At 40.8% G+C, this 18,211-nt stretch overlaps 1 protein-coding gene across 3 annotated transcripts in view; it reads left to right on the plus strand.

Moving 5' to 3' along the window:
- SYNE2 (spectrin repeat containing nuclear envelope protein 2) overlaps nucleotides 1-18,211 on the plus strand; it is a 283,558-nt gene that overhangs the window by 207,856 nt on the left and 57,491 nt on the right. For all 3 annotated transcript variants that reach the window (XM_042989863.1, XM_042989864.1, XM_042989865.1), the window contains 10 exons: nucleotides 655-831; nucleotides 2,599-2,754; nucleotides 4,284-4,436; nucleotides 10,214-10,384; nucleotides 11,079-11,209; nucleotides 13,298-13,502; nucleotides 14,684-14,863; nucleotides 15,573-15,701; nucleotides 17,213-17,367; nucleotides 17,481-17,625. In XM_042989863.1, the coding sequence (XP_042845797.1) occupies nucleotides 655-831; nucleotides 2,599-2,754; nucleotides 4,284-4,436; nucleotides 10,214-10,384; nucleotides 11,079-11,209; nucleotides 13,298-13,502; nucleotides 14,684-14,863; nucleotides 15,573-15,701; nucleotides 17,213-17,367; nucleotides 17,481-17,625 (1,602 nt within the window). The remainder of the gene's footprint in view (nucleotides 1-654; nucleotides 832-2,598; nucleotides 2,755-4,283; nucleotides 4,437-10,213; nucleotides 10,385-11,078; nucleotides 11,210-13,297; nucleotides 13,503-14,683; nucleotides 14,864-15,572; nucleotides 15,702-17,212; nucleotides 17,368-17,480; nucleotides 17,626-18,211) is intronic.

Consider the following 18,211-nt stretch of genomic DNA (forward strand, 5'->3'; position numbering starts at 1 on the left):
TGGGTTTTCTTTTTTTTCTTTTACGTTTTATTTATTTTTGAGACAGGGAGAGACAGAGCATGAACAGGGGAGGGTCAGAGAGAGGGCGACACAGAATCTGAAACGGGCTCCAGGCTCTGAGCTGTCAGCACAGAGCCCGACGCGGGGCTCGAACTCACGGACCGCGAGATCATGACCTGAGCCGAAGTCGGCCGCTTAACCGACTGAGCCACCCAGGCGCCCCTATGTCCTGGGTTTTCTGGGGGAGTCTTAACTTGAGACTTCCCATCCTCTCATTTCCGTGAGCCTGCAGGGGGGCTCTGAATTCCAGTGTGGCTCTCAGGAAGCCGCTCACAGGAACCCTTTGTCAGTCCCTGGGTCCTGATTTTGGTTGAGATGATGCAGCCATGATACACGATGCTGCCTTTGACTTTTCAGCCTGCTTGAAAGCGACGAGTCTCTGTTCGTGGGGATGTGGAATTCTCCAAAAGACTCTCTACTCAAAGCAGACATTTGGTGGGATGGGGGGGGTGGGGGGAGGAGGATGGACTACAACTCTAGACAGGTGCTCCTTTAACGAATGGGAGCTTGGGGCTCCCTAGCGTGGCGGGATCCGGTTCAACCTACTTCCGTTCAGGCTTTGGTAGTTTAATTTTGTTTATTTGTTTGTTTTAGGAGTTCAGAATGGAGATGGATTATAAACAATGGATAGTGGACTTTGTTAACCAGTCCTTACTTCAGTTAAGCACCTGTGATGTAGAAAGTAAGCGCTATGAGAGAACAGAGTTTGCAGAACACCTGGGAGAGATGAACCGCCAATGGCACCGGATGCATGGAACACTGAATAGAAAGGTGTGCTCGTGTGTCACAGTTTGTATGATTTTGGCCTTTGCAAAATGCCACTTTCTGAAAAACGTGAAAAGCTATTCCTATGGTTAATTTACAGTTAAGATTAACAATTCTCTCAGCTATGACCCTTTTGTAAAGCCTACATTCTGGCATTCTCCAATCGGTGCATACAAGAGAGGAAGAAAGAGTTATCATTTCTTTGAGACTTCCTAGTGGGAAATTGAGTTAGGCCAGTGAAGAGGAGGAATTTTATTTGAGAAGATACCAAGTATTATGTGAGACTACTAAACGGTTGGAGATTTTGACATTTTCCGTGAAAGTAAATGTTCAAGAGTGGCAAAGCTATTACAGCCGTGAAAAGATTATGAAAAGGCAGGAAAATGGATGTGGTCTTTTGGTAGATTTTCATTCCATGACTCTGAAAATATTAAGAAAACTTATTCTTAGAGACATATTTAATATTTATATATAATTGAGGTTAACAACTGATTGGTTTCTTTATGTGTAGAGAATGCATACAAATGGATTTAGACAATTAAGGTTCAAGTGCAGGAATGGACAAAGAACACGAACAGACAGTTCACCAAAGAAAAAATGTATAATTAGCAAACCAACGTGAGAAGATTACAACTTCAGTTATCAAGCATTCAGAATAAACATTATGTAACATTATATATTTATTAAATTTGAAAAATTTAGTAAGATAGAGTTAAGAGCCCAAAGCTATCACATTCATATGCAGATCATGGCTTATATCCCCTTTTAGAAAGCATTCAGAAAATTTCAAGAACTAGAATAATCATCTTGTTTCCTAATTCAGCAGTGTCTCCTCTCACGTTTATCTTAAGTACATAGCCCTTCAAAAAAGGAAAAATATGCACATAAAGTGTTCCACATTATTTATACTGGTGAAAAATGTAAAATGCCTAAATTTCCACCTATCGAGGAATAATTAATCGAATTATACTGTGTCCATTCGTTTAAAAGATTGGGCAGCCTTTCAAATTTTCAAAAAAACTTTACATATATAGTCATTATAACCTAATAAAAATTGTGAGCATTGGAAATGACAAGAATTGCAGACATTAAAAACAGTTATTATTGGGGCGCCTGGGTGGCTCAGTTGGTTAAGCATCTGACTTTGGCACAGGGCATGATCTCACAGTTTGTGGGTTTGAGCCCCACGCCAGGCTCTGTGCTGACAGCTCGGAGCCTGGAGCCTGCTTCGGATTCTGTGTCTCCCTCCCTCTGCCCCTCCCCCCACTTGCATTCTGTCTCTGTCTCTCAAAAATGAATAAATGTTTAAAAATTTTTTAATAAAAAAGTCATTATTTTATTAAGTTGATAAATTATTTGTGATATGTTTGATACTGACTTAATTTTTAAATGACTCTAATGAAGAAAGTCTAGGGAAAGAAAGTTTTCTTAAGCTTTAAGTATATCAATCAATAATGCAATGAAAAATTGCGTTGAATTTGAGTTGAATGTTATTCAACATGTTATTGAATGTTAGCAACATGATTTTATTTGTGCAGGTGTTAATGAAACTCCAAAACAGCCAGTTTGCTTAGCAGGTTAGCTTTTAAACACTAAATTCATATTTCCTAATATGAATCTTTATTCCAAAAGTTATTGGGAAATCTTGTGCTAAGTATGATGAATCTGCGAAGAAGCAAAATTATTTTGTTAAAAATAACCATCATGACATTCACATTTTAAAGCATCTGGTTTAAAATGAGAAATTTTTATTTTCTTTCTTATACCTTAAAGATACAACATTTAGAACAACTTTTGGAAAGTATCACCGAGACTGAAAACAAAATACAGATTTTGAACAACTGGATGGAGGCGCAAGAGGAGAGACTGAAAACTTTACAAAAACCTGGAAGTGTGATCTCCGTGCACAGGATGCTTCTGGATTGTCAGGTGAGAAGGCACACGGCGCCTGTCCACACGGCGTGGCCAGGCTGTGCCGTCGCTGCTTCGGCCCCAAGGAGGAGGGCAAGTGGCTGCACTTTCGAGGGACCCCTCCAGACCCCCAGGTACTTACTTCGTTATGCAAAGGAGATAATAATCATCCGTGGGTTTTACAAAATTACAAGATGCAATTTTTTGTGTGTGAGAAGCAGAAGAAGGTATCTTCAGTTATTGTTCCTAAGACTTGAATGTGGCTCCTCAAAGAAAATGCTCAAAGGGAATTTTTATTTCATGTTTCCCAGTTTTTTATTAATTTACCCTATACTTATGCCATTACTCTAAGGTTTCCATTAGTTTTAGTATTTCATTCTGCATCTTCAGAGGAAAATGATTTTCTTTTACCTTCTGTGTAATATGTTCCGAAAGGACCAGTTATCCCTTGGAACTACGGTCTAAATCACAGTTGAGCTTAAGGATATTGGCCTGGCCCCCTTTTGTTCAGTTGTCATTTGCCAGGTCACTTAGTCTCACCCACACATACATTAATCCTCTGTAAGTACTGCCCTGATTGTGTCACTGCCTATTGAAGACACTTCAGCTGCCCTTGTAGCTGCAGACAAATGCTGCTTCTGGACTTACTGCCTGAGGACACAGGCTCCTCCCTGCTGGGGTGGGAAGGTCAGGTCACACCCCAGTTCTCCTGAAAAGGTTAATCATCCTGGACATGAGATGTGAGCAGCAACACCATTATAAGAGATCTGTGCAAGTGGTCATATCCTGCTTCTAACTACCCACTGGCCATTCCATTTAGAATTCTTACAGCAGCCTTAGATTCAACATAACCTTCACGGGATGCCTACGCTCCACAGGTCCGTGCCGGGCTGCCCCCCACAGGCCACCCTGGTTTCACTTGAGTTCTAAACTGTCCACGGCCTGGGCTATCATTGCTAGTTTCCAGATGAGAAAATACAGGCTTGGAGGTTTGATGACTTAATGTCAGGTGAGACAGCCAGTATGGGACAGACATGGCATGGGGACTAGATCTCCTGGACTCGTTCTACTGTACCATGATGATGAGGACTTATTACCTAGACTATCCTAAAATCTAGGGGTGAATGGGTGGCTCAGTCGGTTGAGCGTCCGACTTTGGCTCAGGTCATGATCTCGTGGTTTGTGGGTCCAAGCCCCGCGTCGGGCTCTGTGCTGACAGTGCAGGACCTGGCACCTGCTTCGGATTGTGTGTCTCCTTCTCTCTGTGTGCCTCCCCTGCTTGCTCTCTGTCTCTCTATCAAAAATACATATTAAATTTTTTTGATCTAGATACATGTAATAATTAAACTTATCATAAAAATTCATACTGTAATAAGTGCAAAAATGGAATCAAATGTATTGTGATCAAAATGTCTTTGATGTGATGTTATTTAATTACATATTGTAATGCCATTTTTACTCGAAAAGGCCAAACTCCTGTCTCTTACTTACACCTTATGGTTCCGTAATGTTGTGCATATGAAAACTTTTTCCTCTTGCCCTTCCAGGATATAGAAAATCAACTGGCAAGTAAATCCAAGGCCCTTGATGAGTTGAGACAATGTTACCTGACTTCGGAGAGTGGGACCATGCCATTGTTAGAAGACACAGCATCCAGAATTGATGGGTTATTTCAAAAGAGAAGCAGTGTTATCAGCCAGGTACTAGAACTCATTTGAAGTACACTATTTCTCCTCATATAGCCTTCTTTCATCTTTTTGTTGATGTGTTTAGTCACGGAAACTCCATATCAAAAACTGAAGAGTTGCTTAGAGAAATACTGAAGTGAAATAGAGAAAGGCATTTCAAATCCCCCCCCCCTTTTTTTTTTGGCACCGGATGGAGGTGTAGCCACCAATTCCAACACCACTGGCAAGCTAGAAATCCACTTGGTTATCTTTGTTTTGTCTAACGTACTCACAGACAAAAATGCCTCCACCCCCCGCCCCAACAGAGCATCTGGCACTGGTTCCTGGGCAGATATACAGGGGCAGCTATGAGAAAGCACATCCAGGGAGGTGCCTTGGGCAGGGAATGATCCCGTCTCTTGTAACCTCTATGAAGCTAGAAGCATGGTCAGCATATGGAGAATTCCAGAGGTGAGGAGAACACAGTATGCGGTGAAGAGAAAGTAAAGAGGAGGAGTGTGGAAGATGTCTGGTCAGCGTAGGAAAGACATGTTAAAGTCTGCTTTTACCCCTTCCAGGAGTAGAGCACCAAAAGATAAAAGACAGGCATCTCTACATACTGCAACCTTGTTGGCTCCTCACAAATGGAGGGAGGAAACTAAATACTAGCCAATTGTATGTGTGTCCACATTTCCCAGAAGTCCTTATTGTGGATTATTTGTCATCTACTTAAAATCTACTTTTGACTATTTGTTCCAAGAGGGAATTGGGAATGACCTGTATAAATGAAATTCATTGGTGACCCTCGGCCTCATTTCTCCCCCAGAACTCGGGCAGGAAGATAGAGATGAGCTTACCATATCTTGTGTGAGTCATTTGTTGAACATATCTTCTGTGAGTCACTATGTTCACTGCCAACGGTACAAAGATAAACGAGAAAATAAATGCATCCTACCGTCAAAGGGCTTGCAGACCACCAGAGAAAACATACTTGAATAGATAATCACAACACAGTGATTTTTTTTTTAATGTTTATTTATTTTTTGAGAGAGTATAAGTGAAGGAGGTGCAGAGAGAGGGGGGACAGAGGATCTGAAACAAGATCGGCGCTGACAGCAGAGAGCCCGATCAGGGGCTCGAACTCACAAACCATGAGATCATGACCTGAGCTGAAGTTGGACCCTCAACCAACTGAGCCACCCAAGCACCCCACCACACAGTGAATTATGATAAAAATGTTGGGATAGAAAAGATTGAGATAATGCAAGTAAAAACACGCAGATAGTACTAATGTAAAAGATAGACATCTAGATAAATGGAATAGAATTAAGAGTCCAGAAATAAACCCTCACATTATAATCAACTAATTTTTAGACTAGGATGCCAAGACAATTCCAGGGTGGGAGGCGGGGGGGATAATCTTCTCCAAAACTGGTACTAGAACAGCTGTATGTCCACATTCAAAAGAATGAAGTTAGACCCCACCTTCACACCGTATATAAAAATTAAATGGATCAAAGATGTAAACGCTAAAACTACAGAACTCTTAGAAGAAAACAGAGGCAGAAATCTTCCTGACTGGATTAGGCAATAGTTTCTTAGATATGACAACAAAAGCACAAGAAAAAACTGGATTTCATCAGCACTAGACACTTTTGTGTTTCAAAGGGCATCATCAGTAAAGTGAAATGACAAACCACAGAATGGACGAAAATATTTACATACTTAGGGGCTTGTGTCTACAATATATAAAGGACATAACCAAAGGGAAAACATGAGCAAGTGATCTGAATAAATATTTCTCTAAAGAAGGTATGAATGGTCAATAAGTACATGAAAAGATGCCCAGTATCATTAATAAAGGAAATATAATTCAAAACTTCAATGAAATACTGCATACTCACCTCCGTAGTGATAATAATAAGGCAGAAAATAACAAATGTTAGCAAGGGTATGGAGACCTTGAAACTCTCCTACATACACTGCCAGCGAATGGAAAATGGAACAGCTGCTTTGGAAAAGAGTGTGGCAAGTCCTAAAATATTTAAACATAGAGTTATCTTAGGACTCAACAACTTTACTCATAAGTACCCAAGAGAAAGGAGAACATGTGTCCACACCAAAAACTTACACGATAATGTTCATAGCAGGGTGATTCATAATAGCCAAAAAGTAGAAACAATCCCAACATCCCTTGGTTTTTAAATGGATAGGTAAATGGTTTATCAAGGGGTGCCTGTGTGGCTCAGTCTCTTGAGAGTCCAACTCTTGATCTCAGCTCTGGTCTCGAACTCAGGGTTGTGAGTTCAAGCCCTGTACTGGGCACCACGCTGGGTGTGGAGCCTACTTAAGATAGATAGATAGATAGATAGATAGATAGATAGATAGATAGATAGATAGTAGTATTTCCGTGCAACGGGATATTATTCAGCCATAAGAAAGAATGAGGTACTGGTACTTCCTACAACACTGATGGTCTTGAAAACATCATGCTAAGTAAAAGAAGGCAGTTGCCAAAGAACCACATGTTGTATGATTCCATTTATATGAAATGTCCTTAATAGGCAAATTCTTTAAAGACGAAAGGTAGACTTTAGCTGAGAAAGGGTTAGAGAAGAATGAGGAGTGACTGCTAGTGGGTATGGGGTTTCTTTTCATGGTGATGCAAATGTCCTAACACTGATTTTGGTGACTTTACTTTAAAGAGGTGAATTGTATGGACTGTGAGTTATATCTCAATAAACCTACTTATTTTTTTATTTTTTAAAGTTATCTCTAGCCCCAACTTGGGGCTCAAACTCATAACCCCAAGATGAGAGTCACATGTTGTACCGACTAAGCCAGCCAGGTGCTCCAAAGCTTTTTTTTTTTTTTTTTTTTTTTAATGTGGAAAACACAAAACTTACGTCATCCTTCCATAAGTTCTCCAGAGTTAGTAGAGCCTCGTCTTTAAAAACAAGGGCTTTAAAAAAAACAAAAAATAAAGTAAAATAAAATAAAAAATACAAACAAGGGCTTTAAGTCTCTGCCTAAATAAAAATCTTAGCAGCCCCATTTTGTATCTTTGTCCTAGGGCAGGTGCTTAACCTCGTTAATATATGACACGCAGTGCTGCCCTACTGGCTGATTGTACTTTCAACATTCTGAAAATGTTCCTTCTTGTTTCTAGTGTAGTGAATTTTGCTTAATGGTTTTCTTATCCTTTCCCCCAAACCACATGCGCCATTTCTTTTCCCTAAAGCTGTAATATTCGAAGGGTTGCCCTTAAGTGCGCCAGAAGTTGCACCAACTTTGTATGTGGGAGCCATGAAATCCTTGGACCATGACAATGCCTTATGCAGCCGTGTGCCTATAGGCACCTGTGTGTCAGGATCATCCCTGCCATCCAGATAGGCCCCAAGCTTCCAAAAGGTACATCTGGGGGCGCCTGGGTGGCTTAGTCAGTTGAGTGTCCGACTTCAGCTCAGGTCATGATCTCACAGTTCATGGGTTCGAGCCCCGCGTTGGGCTCTGTGCTGACGGCTTCGAGCCCGGAGCCTGCTTCGGATTCTGTGTCTCCCCCTCTCTCTGCCCCTCCCCTGCTTGCATTCTCTCTCTCTCTCTCTCTCAAAAATAAACAAAATATAAAAAATAAAAGAAAAAAAATAAAAGGCACATCTATAAGGAGTTCCCGTCCTGCCTCCTTTTTTCCCATACTGTCTTTTATTCTTTCTTAATGGTGGATTGTTTTTCTGAGCCATTCAGCCCATATAAAGACATATGGGCTACGCAGTTGCCAGTGTGAGACTGACGTTTTGGCATCCCAGGTTGTTTTTTATCCATCTCTGTTTGGGGCAAGGTTTGAGGCAGCTCCCTGTAGATGTTAAGCAGAGAACAGAGGGCCTGAATACAGGCCTGTATAGTTACATCCAAAATTTGACATCACATCATAAATGAAGCTGGGCCAACATACTGATCACACTCCATTTATATTCAGATCCTTATTTTAAATTGAGATGATACCATAAACTTACCCTTTTGAGTGTATAACCCAATGGTTTTTAGTATATTCACAGAGATACACAACCATCGCTACTCTCTAATTCCGGGACATTTTTGTCAACTCAAAAAGAAACGCCCATTACTCACTTTCCATTCTTCCCTTCCCTTCAAACCTGGAAGCACTAATCTACTTGCTATCTCTTATGTATATGCTGTTCTGGACACTTCATACACGTGGAATTATACGACATGTGGTCTTATCTGTCTGTTTTAGCATGTTTCCAACATCAATATTATAGTATGTTTCAGAACTTTATGGATGAATAGTATTCCACAGTTTATTCGTTGATGGACATTTGGGTTGTTTCCACTTAAAAAAAAAATTTTTTTTTAATGTTTTATCTATTTTTGAGGGAGGGAGAGAGAGAATGAGAATGAGTGGGGGAGGGGCAGAGAGAGAGGGAGACACAGAATCCAAAAAAGACTCCATGCTCTGAGCTATCAGCGCAGAACCTGAGGCAAGGCTCGAACTCATGAACCGTGAGATCATGACCTGCGCTGAAGTCGGACGCTTAACTGACTGAGCCACCCAGGCGCCCCAGGATTGTTTCCACTTTTAAGCTATTATGAATCATGCTGCTATGAACATTTGTGTACAGATTTTTATATGAACATATGCTTCCATTTCTCTGGGGTATATACCTAAGAGTGGAATTAGTGGGTCATATGGTAACTCTATACTTAACTTTTTGTGGAACTGCCAAACCGTTTTCTACACAGGCTGTACGGTTTTATGTTTCCACCAGCAATATATGAACGTTCCAGTTTTTCCACAGTCTTGCCAACACTGATTATTACCCAACTTGGATTTATAGACATCTTAGTGGATGTGAAATGGCAGCTCATTGTCGTATAGATTTATGTTTCTCTAAGGACTGTGGATGTTCTTTAGTAGAGATCTAATCCTTTGCCCAATTTAATCCTTTGGTTATTTGTCTTTTTCCTGTTGAGTTGTAAATGTTCTTTATGCAACATATAAAAATATATATACTTACATATTCGCAATTGTATCTGAGATCATCGCATTTCCTCCTACTTTTACTTGCTCATCATTTTGACCGAGCACATTCCTCTCCAATTTATGCGGACTCAGGTGCCAATAACAGTAATTTGACAATTACAGTGCTTTACAGTTTGCAGAATATTTCCACAGACACTATTTTATTTATGTTTCTATTTACTGTATCTGTTTTGTGAGTAGGGAGATCGACTCAAGGGTTCAATAACTTGCCCATGATCAGAAAGCTAATTAGGTGTTGCTGAAATATGTACTCACAGATTCTGTTCCTCATCCATTATTCCCTCCCTCGGCTGTCTCCCCGGAGGCTGAACTCTGTCCCTGCTGGTCCTTCTGGCCTCAGATCTCGTTTTCATTCACCTGTTTTAAAACTCAGTCTTCTCTGATCTTTTTTGTTTATTGACTGCTCTTCCCACCTCAGTTAATCACTGAAGCTCTCCCAATACCCTCTCTTTTTTAAGTTTATTTATTTTGAGAGAGAGAGAGAGACCAAGAGAGAGTGAGTGGGGGGAGGGGCAGAGAAAGGGAGAGACAGAATCCCAAGCAGGCTCTATGCTGATAGATGGCTCGAACTCACAAACCCTGAGATCAGGACCTGAACCGAGATCAAGCCACCCAGGAGCCCCTTCCCCCATACTCACAAGCTGAAATGGCTAGATTAGATACCATGGTAGAATCCTTAGAAGGGAACAAAATGATGAAGGAGCCTCTTCTCAATGAGTTTCTAAATATCTTTGCACTTTTCATATAGGTCAACGAGCTCAAGACCTCCACGCAGTCTGTTTTGCAGGAGTGGAAGATTTACGAAAGCCTGTATGATGAGGTGGCGATGATGACAATCCGATTCTGGTACTGCATGGAGCACAGCAAGCCTGGGTTTTTGTCATTAGAGGCCTTAGGATGCCAGGTGCAGAACCTCCAGGTAAATTCAGCAGATCGTGGCACGGTGCTGCCTGGTTGGCAGAAGACCTCCGGTGGAGGCAGGTGCAGAAATGGACACAGCTGCCTTTGTGCTGTCCACAGAGAAGCGCAAAACAGCGTCTTAAATAGCAGCATCAAAAGGAGGACATGGAATTCCAAAATGAGCCAGATGAGTGGCTCCAAAGTTTACACTGGATTTTTCTCTATTATTCATGTCCATATTATCTCGCAGTTTAAAAGTTTGGTCTTTTGGGGGGTGTGTGTTAGCATGTTTGTTTTTTTTTTTTGAGTTTATTTATTTATTTGGAGACAGAGAGAGTGTGAGGGGGGTAGAGGCAGAGAGAGGGGAGACAGCGAATCCCAAGCAGGCCCCGTGCTGTCAGCGCAGCGCCCAGTGCGAGGCTCAAACTCACAAACCATGAGATCATGACCTGAGCCGAAATCAAGGGTCGGGCGCTTAACCGACTGAGCCACCCAGGCTCCCCGTGTTAGCATACTTTTTAATGTTGTAGCCTCAGATGAAAGGATGCCTCCTCAGTGGGCTTCCTCTTCACATTTCTAGTAATTTTCCCCAGTCCTATTAAGTTCTGAACGTTAATATTATTGTGATGTAGCAGACGTGCTGAAAAGCAGCTGCCTCCCTTGGATGTGGCCAGGCCATTCTGAAGTGAATGTTCCTGCTCTGTTCTTCTCAGTCTCTTCAAGATGAAGCTGAGAGCAGTGAAGCAAGCTGGGAGAAACTGCAGGAGGTGATTCGAAAACTCAAAGATCGCTGCCCCTCGGTTGCTGAAATAATCGAAGAGAAATGCCAAAATACTCATGCCAGGTATGCTTTAAGATACAGATGGGATAACAGAGGAGATAGATTTCCTTATCTCAATGACACATGGTGAATGAAGTGACATCAGCTTTGTACAAGTACCGCGGGCTGATTGCGCCACCGGAGTTGCGAAGCGACATCAGCTTTGTAAAGCTTAGGCATCTGAGATAATCTGGTTTTGTGCTACTGTGGTTCTTTTGCTTTGAAGCATCTCGTTTACGTAAGACTTGATTTTCCGAAGGCAATTACTTCCCTCGTAGCCAGGGTAGCCGCTTTCGGAGGGTATAGACCAACTGCCCAGTGCGATCCTCACGGATACCAGACTCCCAGGCTGAGACAGACTACAGGGTGCTCAGAAGGACAATGCGTTTCACTGGAAACCTAAGATGGAAGAAAGGGGATGTTATTATCCCTCTTGAGGGGACGTGATTTGTGAGATTGGAAGGAATTCTTTGATGAACTGCTTATGGTGGAAAGCTTAAGGAGGGTGGCCCTGGTTAATTGCAAGCCTGTAATTTTGCTGAATGGGATATGAAATTCAGCTTGAAGAGAATTTGATTTTTAAGCCAGCGATGAAGAGATTAAGCTACCCTCAGTGTCCTCCACCCTTCCTCCACGTAGATTCGGCCTCTCTGGTAAATCCACTTTGGACAAGCGTTGTGAACAAGAGGCATCAAATTTACATACGCTGCGGTGACATCCTCAGCTCGTGATCCAGTCCTTATTGGAAGAAGGGAAGGAGGGGGAGTAAGGAGGAGCATAGACATGTATCTGATGCCACTTACAGTATTGGGCCCACCCTCGAAACATGGCGGTGCAGTTTGCTATTGAAGGGATTCAATTGTTGCTGCTACACATACACGTTCAATTGTTGCCACAAGAATGTATCAGAAGGCTTATTGAAAAAGGTTGAAGAAGACAGCACCAAGATGCTAACAGTAGCTATCTATAGATCAATGAGATGTCAGAGGGTGTTTTTGTTTTTTGTTTTTTTATAACCTTCTCTTTATAGATAGGTAGGCAAGGAGGTAGGTAGGAAGGTGAGGTATAATGTAGGTACAGATATAGGGATAGATAGATTTAAACATACGTGGTTGGTGGGATTTTGTTTTCTTTCATGATGAGTGCACGTTCTATTATAGTTGGGGAAAATACTGTTTAGGAAAAACATTGTTCTGGTAAGATTTTGAAATGCACAAAAATAAAGCAACTGTGCCATTTTTCACCTTTTCCATCTATTTAGCAGAGTCAAGGCTATCAGGAAACAAGCATTCTTATGTGTTTCAGGTAAAATGTAAATATTATAATGCTTCCAGAAAGCTAGTTTGACCATATGTATAGCTATAACCTTAAAAATGTTTACACGTTCTTGTTCTTTGACCAAATTGATTCTCTCAGAAATCTAGTTTAAGACCAATATTTTGACATGTGGGAAAAGGTCTTTGGAACAAAGTTGTATCTGAGCATTAGATTTGAAAGCACAAATTAAAAATTATTTCATTACCCATACTAAACTTGAATTTGGTAATTAAAAAACAGACCACTTAAAGCCTGTTGTGTACAGCCATTTAAAATTAGACTGACTTAAAAAATAAAATTAGACTGATTTTTTATTAATAATGGGAAATTTTTAAGTCACATGGGAAAGAGAGGTTATTCAGTCTGTATATGGAATAAAAAAGAATTCCTTTATTTCCACTGTTATATAAGGAACATGTTGCTTTTGTCATTAGAAAATAAACTTGGCATAAACTCAATTTAAATAAGGCCCATTTAAAGACCTCCCCCATATAAACCCCTCCCATGTGGAGAAGTTTTCATCAATTTCTCTACCTTTGCCTAACAGACATTCGTAATGCAATAGATCATGCCAATCACAAATTTGGTAGTTTTTGTTGATAATTATAAAGTCAACTAAATATCTTAATTTGGACTGCTGTTTTTGTTTATATAATGGTGATACATTAGTTTAAAAAGGCATTTGTGTCTTAACGTCCCATCTGCTCTTGACTTACCGGTAGAATGTGTGCAGTGTGCTTTTGCTGCAAAGGGAAGAACGGTATGAGGGCCCTTTTGTTCATGTTGTTCTGACAGGTGGACCCAGGTAAACCAAGACATTGCAGAGCAGTTGCAGAAGGCCCAGAGTCTGTTGCAGCTCTGGAAGGCCCATAACAGTGCTCACACCGAAGCTGCAGCAAGGCTGGAGCAGCAGGAAGCAAAGTACCAACAGCTCGAAAACATCAACATGTCTGGAAACAACCTGGCAGAGATCCTGACCCGGGCCCTGCAGGATGTAAAGGTGGTTGCAAAGCCCATTGGGAAAACGAAGGCCAAGACAGCCCAACAGAGAGGGCCATGACCCAGGGACTAGACAGACCACAGGACAAAGAAGTGGGTCAGGACAGGTGCATCAGCAGGCCATGTAGGACGTGAACATGCTGTGATGTGCAGGGTTGGGAGGGCCGAGTGGTGACTCAGAAGCAAAGTCTAGGCAACAGGTAGCTGGGTCAAGGGTCCTTGTTCCAAGTTTCCCCTTTCATTTTAGCAGGTAAAACTCTAAAACAAAAGCCTCATACAAGGTCTCTCAAATAAAGGCAAAAGTGTCTCAACTGAGTGTGATCATCTAAGAATAATAGATGTTGAATCCCTTGCTTTAGAAATAATCATGGATTCATGCCATGTTAATGTGGCTTTTTTCTGGGTATGATGATTTTTAGACTATATTTAAGAGTTGTATAATTTCCTCTGTAATCTTGTCCTATCATAATGAGTGCCCAGAAAGTGAATACTCTCTGACTATATTTAAGAGTTGTATAATTTCCTCTGTAATCTTGTCCTATTATAATGAGTGCCCAGAAAGTGAATACTCTCTAGTTTTAAACTGGGTGACCAGATACATTCTGTAGCTTCTGAATCCAAAGGTCAAATAAAAAAATATTAATCTACTTAGTCAATGCAACAAATGTGATCTGTATTTCTGATCAACTTCTACCTAATTTGTTGTTTCAACAAATTTTGCATACACCACATTTATAGAGTAGCCCTAACATCAGCTTGATTAATGAGATTCTATGGTCTCTGCGAATGAATCCGTTTATGTCATAAAGTCTCAGACAGAGGACAGAGTTGCACTGATCCTTAAAATGGCCCTAAAGTGGATCCTTATAGTGTTTGATGATTAGAAACATAAAACATAGGACTCTACCCGGGTGGTCTTCAGTTTCTGCACATTGGAAGCCCCAACTCTGTTGATTAGTTGTCAGTTTTAGGTCGGAAATGACATATTTCAGAGGAGCGCCAGTGATGTGCGTCATATAACGAAAGCTTAGCTTTTTCAGCTCTTTGAAATAAACAATGACAAAAAGCCACGCCCACAATTTTAGGGCAGAAATTCTCCTAGATGTTGATGGAGTCCCAGGGATAGGAATTTATGTTGTGACACGAGGAGGAAATGTTTTCTGATCACTGTTGCTTCTCCAGGAACTGCAGGATGACGTACAGAAGACGAAAGAAGCCTTTCTCCAGAATTCTGCTCTCCTGGATCGACTTCCACAGCTCCCAGAGTCCAGTACCCACGTGCCCCTCTCTACACAACTGCACTCCCTCCAGAGGGTTTCCTACTTGGAAAAGATGCTGCTTGTGAAAGCTAATGAATTTGAGGTTCATGTCCTTTTTCCATTCAACTTGTAGTCTTGGACATTTGCAAGCTACCCTCAATTCCTTATATCTGATGAAGTACTAATTATTAGTACTTTCTGGGCTGCTCCTCGGGGAAACTACACAATCAAGATGCCCTGAACATAAAGATTCCCTGATGTGACTGTTCAATTACGTGAGCAATGGGCAGATCTTAAGCAAGCATCTCTTCTTCATTGAACATGTTGGCTTAAGAAGTAGGATGTTATATTCCTTATTCTGTTCAGATCTCACAGTTATTTGGATATCCAAGTGGGGTACTTGAGTCCTAGAAGTAGCTGCTTAAACCAGAGCCATTTGTTGTATTCTTTATTCATTTTTTGAAAAGCCTTTAGTGCCTGAGCTGTCAAAAACCTGCATAAAAGGCCATGGAGCTCCAATGTCCCTTTTCAATATCAATAGCAACACAGAGGGAGCAGAGTGCTCACTAACCCTCCTCTATATGCCCCCTCCAGCGGGTAATCCATTCATCCCTGAAGGCTCAGTGCTTTGCCAGAGGCACAAAGTAAAAAAACCAGGAGTCTTCTGAATATTCACCTCTGAATAGTCAAGATAATAATGAGCTGCTGGGCGTTGAAAACACCTTGAGCTTTTATCAGCTGCCAAGACTATGCTTCATTTTGTTGTGTATGCACATGAAAATTATTTCTAATGAAAATCTCTCTTGTTCTAGTTTGTCCTGTCGCAGTTCAAGGATTTTGGGGAACGGCTGGAATCTTTAAAAGGTCTCATTACGCATGAAGAAGAGCATTTGGATAAACTCTACCATCAAGAAAAAGAAGAAAATCCTGAGTTATTCCTGGTATTGCCAATGTTTGTGTTTCCTTAGGGCTTAGACTCACCATAGGATAAAAAAATAAGCTAATAACTATTAAGTTACAGAATCTGTTGATGTCTTCACTCTTGAGGATGGTCATTTAAAAAAAAAAAAGTTTACGTATTCTGAGAGAGACAGAGCATGCAAGAGGGCAGGAGCCAAGAGAGAGGGAGAGAGAGAGAATCTCAAGCCGGCTCCACACTCCCAATGCAGAGCCTGATGCAGAGCTCGAATCTATAAACTATGAAATCACGACCTGAGCCAAAATCAAGAGGTGGACGTTTAACTGACTGAGCCATCCAGGCGCCCCTTGAGCATGGTCGTATATATGCCATTCATTCTTGCCTTATTTTCCGTAAGGTCTAGAAAAGTATGACAACATAGAGATCTATTTTAGTAATATGCCACAGTAAATTTAGTAGATTTAAAAGTTTTTGACGTCTTTACTAATTAGCTTCAGTGAGCTAGAATAAGCTAGGCATTGGCTGTTGTGATTAATTGAACTTTTCTGGTTCGCTAAAGGTCAAAAATAAAATACCCTATTACATTAATTCTGTATTTTTTTTTCTTTATTACCTTAGTAAGTTTAGTATAAGTAACAAAAACGAATGGAAGAATTAAAGAATTCTGGGTCCTACAAACTCCTCAGGACTGATATCCATAACCTAGATCAAGAGTCAGCCAACTATGGCACACGATCCAAATCCCATCTTCCACCAGTGTGTGTAAACTGTTATTGGCACACAGTCATGCCCTTTGATTTATTAATTGTCTGTGGGAATTTTCATGCTGCAGCAGCAGAGGTGAATAATTATGACAGAGATCATATGGCCCATGAAAGCTAAATTCTTCATGAGCTGGCCCTTTACAGAAAAAGTTTGCTGACCCTGACCTAGATTGCGATGGCAGAGTTCTGTAGTGATAGCATGCATAGTGTCGAGGATGTTTGCTTAAAATACCATTGACCTAGATGCTGTCCCTGGAATATTTTAAAAATAAAATTTTGATGCGTTTTCTTTCACATGATTTCGTGTTCTTTCAAAATATGGATGTTTAAGGACCATGCTTTACTAGGGTCATTTTAAGGACTAAATTTTCATTGGCTTTGTGATCTGTTGAAGGTCAAGTTGGCAGAATACGTAGGACTTTTGAAGTCCAAAATGGATCCTGTAAAAAAAAAAAAAAAGACAAAACTCCTATCTCATTTCCATCTCCCTCAAAGGGTGATCCCTGAGATCATTTTCTATTTCCCGGGCCATTGCGGTGCTGACCGTGTGTGCACTTATTCTAGAAAAGCCACAGGATTGGGAGACCAGGGTTTAGGTCCAAGTCTAATACTAACTGGCTGTTTGATCATGGGTAAATCATCTACCTATTGAGGCTCCCAGTTTTCCCTCATTTTTGAGATAAGGATGGTCTGCAGGATCTCTGAGTCCTTTTCATCTTCTAGATATCTTATTGGCCTCCAGAAACCTGAAATTTAATTTTTTTAATAGAACCATGTGCTGGCACTGACAGCCCAGTCACCTGATGTGGAACATTTGAATGAAGTAAGCCTCAAACTCCCCCTTAGTGACATAGCCATAAAGACGTTACAAAATGTGAACCGACAGTGGATTCGGGCCACGGCAACAGCCCTGGAACGCTGCAGGTCAGAACATCCCACCTCTTTCATTCTGTTTCAGTTAAGCTAAAATTATTGACTTGAGCTCAGTAATGTCATTGTTTTATGGTTCTGTTTTGTCTGTGTATAAACCTTTGTAGTGAGCTTCAGGCAACAGGATTGAATGAAAAGTTTCTTTATTGCTGTGAAAAATGGGTCCAGCTTCTGGAGAAGACAGAAGAGACGCTCAAGGTGACTATGGCTGACAGCCTCCCAGCTCTCCTGGAACAGCAGAAAACATACGAGGTAAACCTGTGCTCTCCGCTGCTTTGTACATTCACCCTGGGGCAGGAGTCAGGGAAAGATGCTCATTGCAATCTATTTAAATCGATCAGTCCCTAACAATCAAATATAGGACTTTAAGCAGATTCATTTGCCAATTGATTATTTGTAAAACTCTCACACATTTCATAAATTTCAACATTTTGTTTTAGTGCTCTATTTTATTAATGAGAGAACTAGATTTTCTGCAACAGGGGAAACTTCTAGCACAACTTTGCTTCCATAGGATGCAAACATACCAAGAGCAGGCTAAAATACTTCAACTCATCTTTGCGTATTCACTGAATAATTCTCTAAAATATTGAATTGCATAATTATAATTGCAGCCTTAATAATTTGACAGAGGTTATTCCCTGTGCTTACACTGATGTGCATTCAGAAATACTCTTGATGGTATAGGCAAATACTGCATTTTGAAAGTGTGCATGATTAGGTCACTAGTTTTTAATGTAAATGATTTAAGTCTTTATCGTTACATTAAGGTCCTCCAATGAAAATGAAGTTCATTGAACAACCAAAACAAAAAACCCTGCATGAGTGACCTCGATTA

Source organism: Panthera tigris, chromosome B3 (assembly GCF_018350195.1).
Source record: "Panthera tigris isolate Pti1 chromosome B3, P.tigris_Pti1_mat1.1, whole genome shotgun sequence".
In the NCBI taxonomy this organism is placed as follows: Eukaryota; Metazoa; Chordata; class Mammalia; order Carnivora; family Felidae; genus Panthera; species Panthera tigris.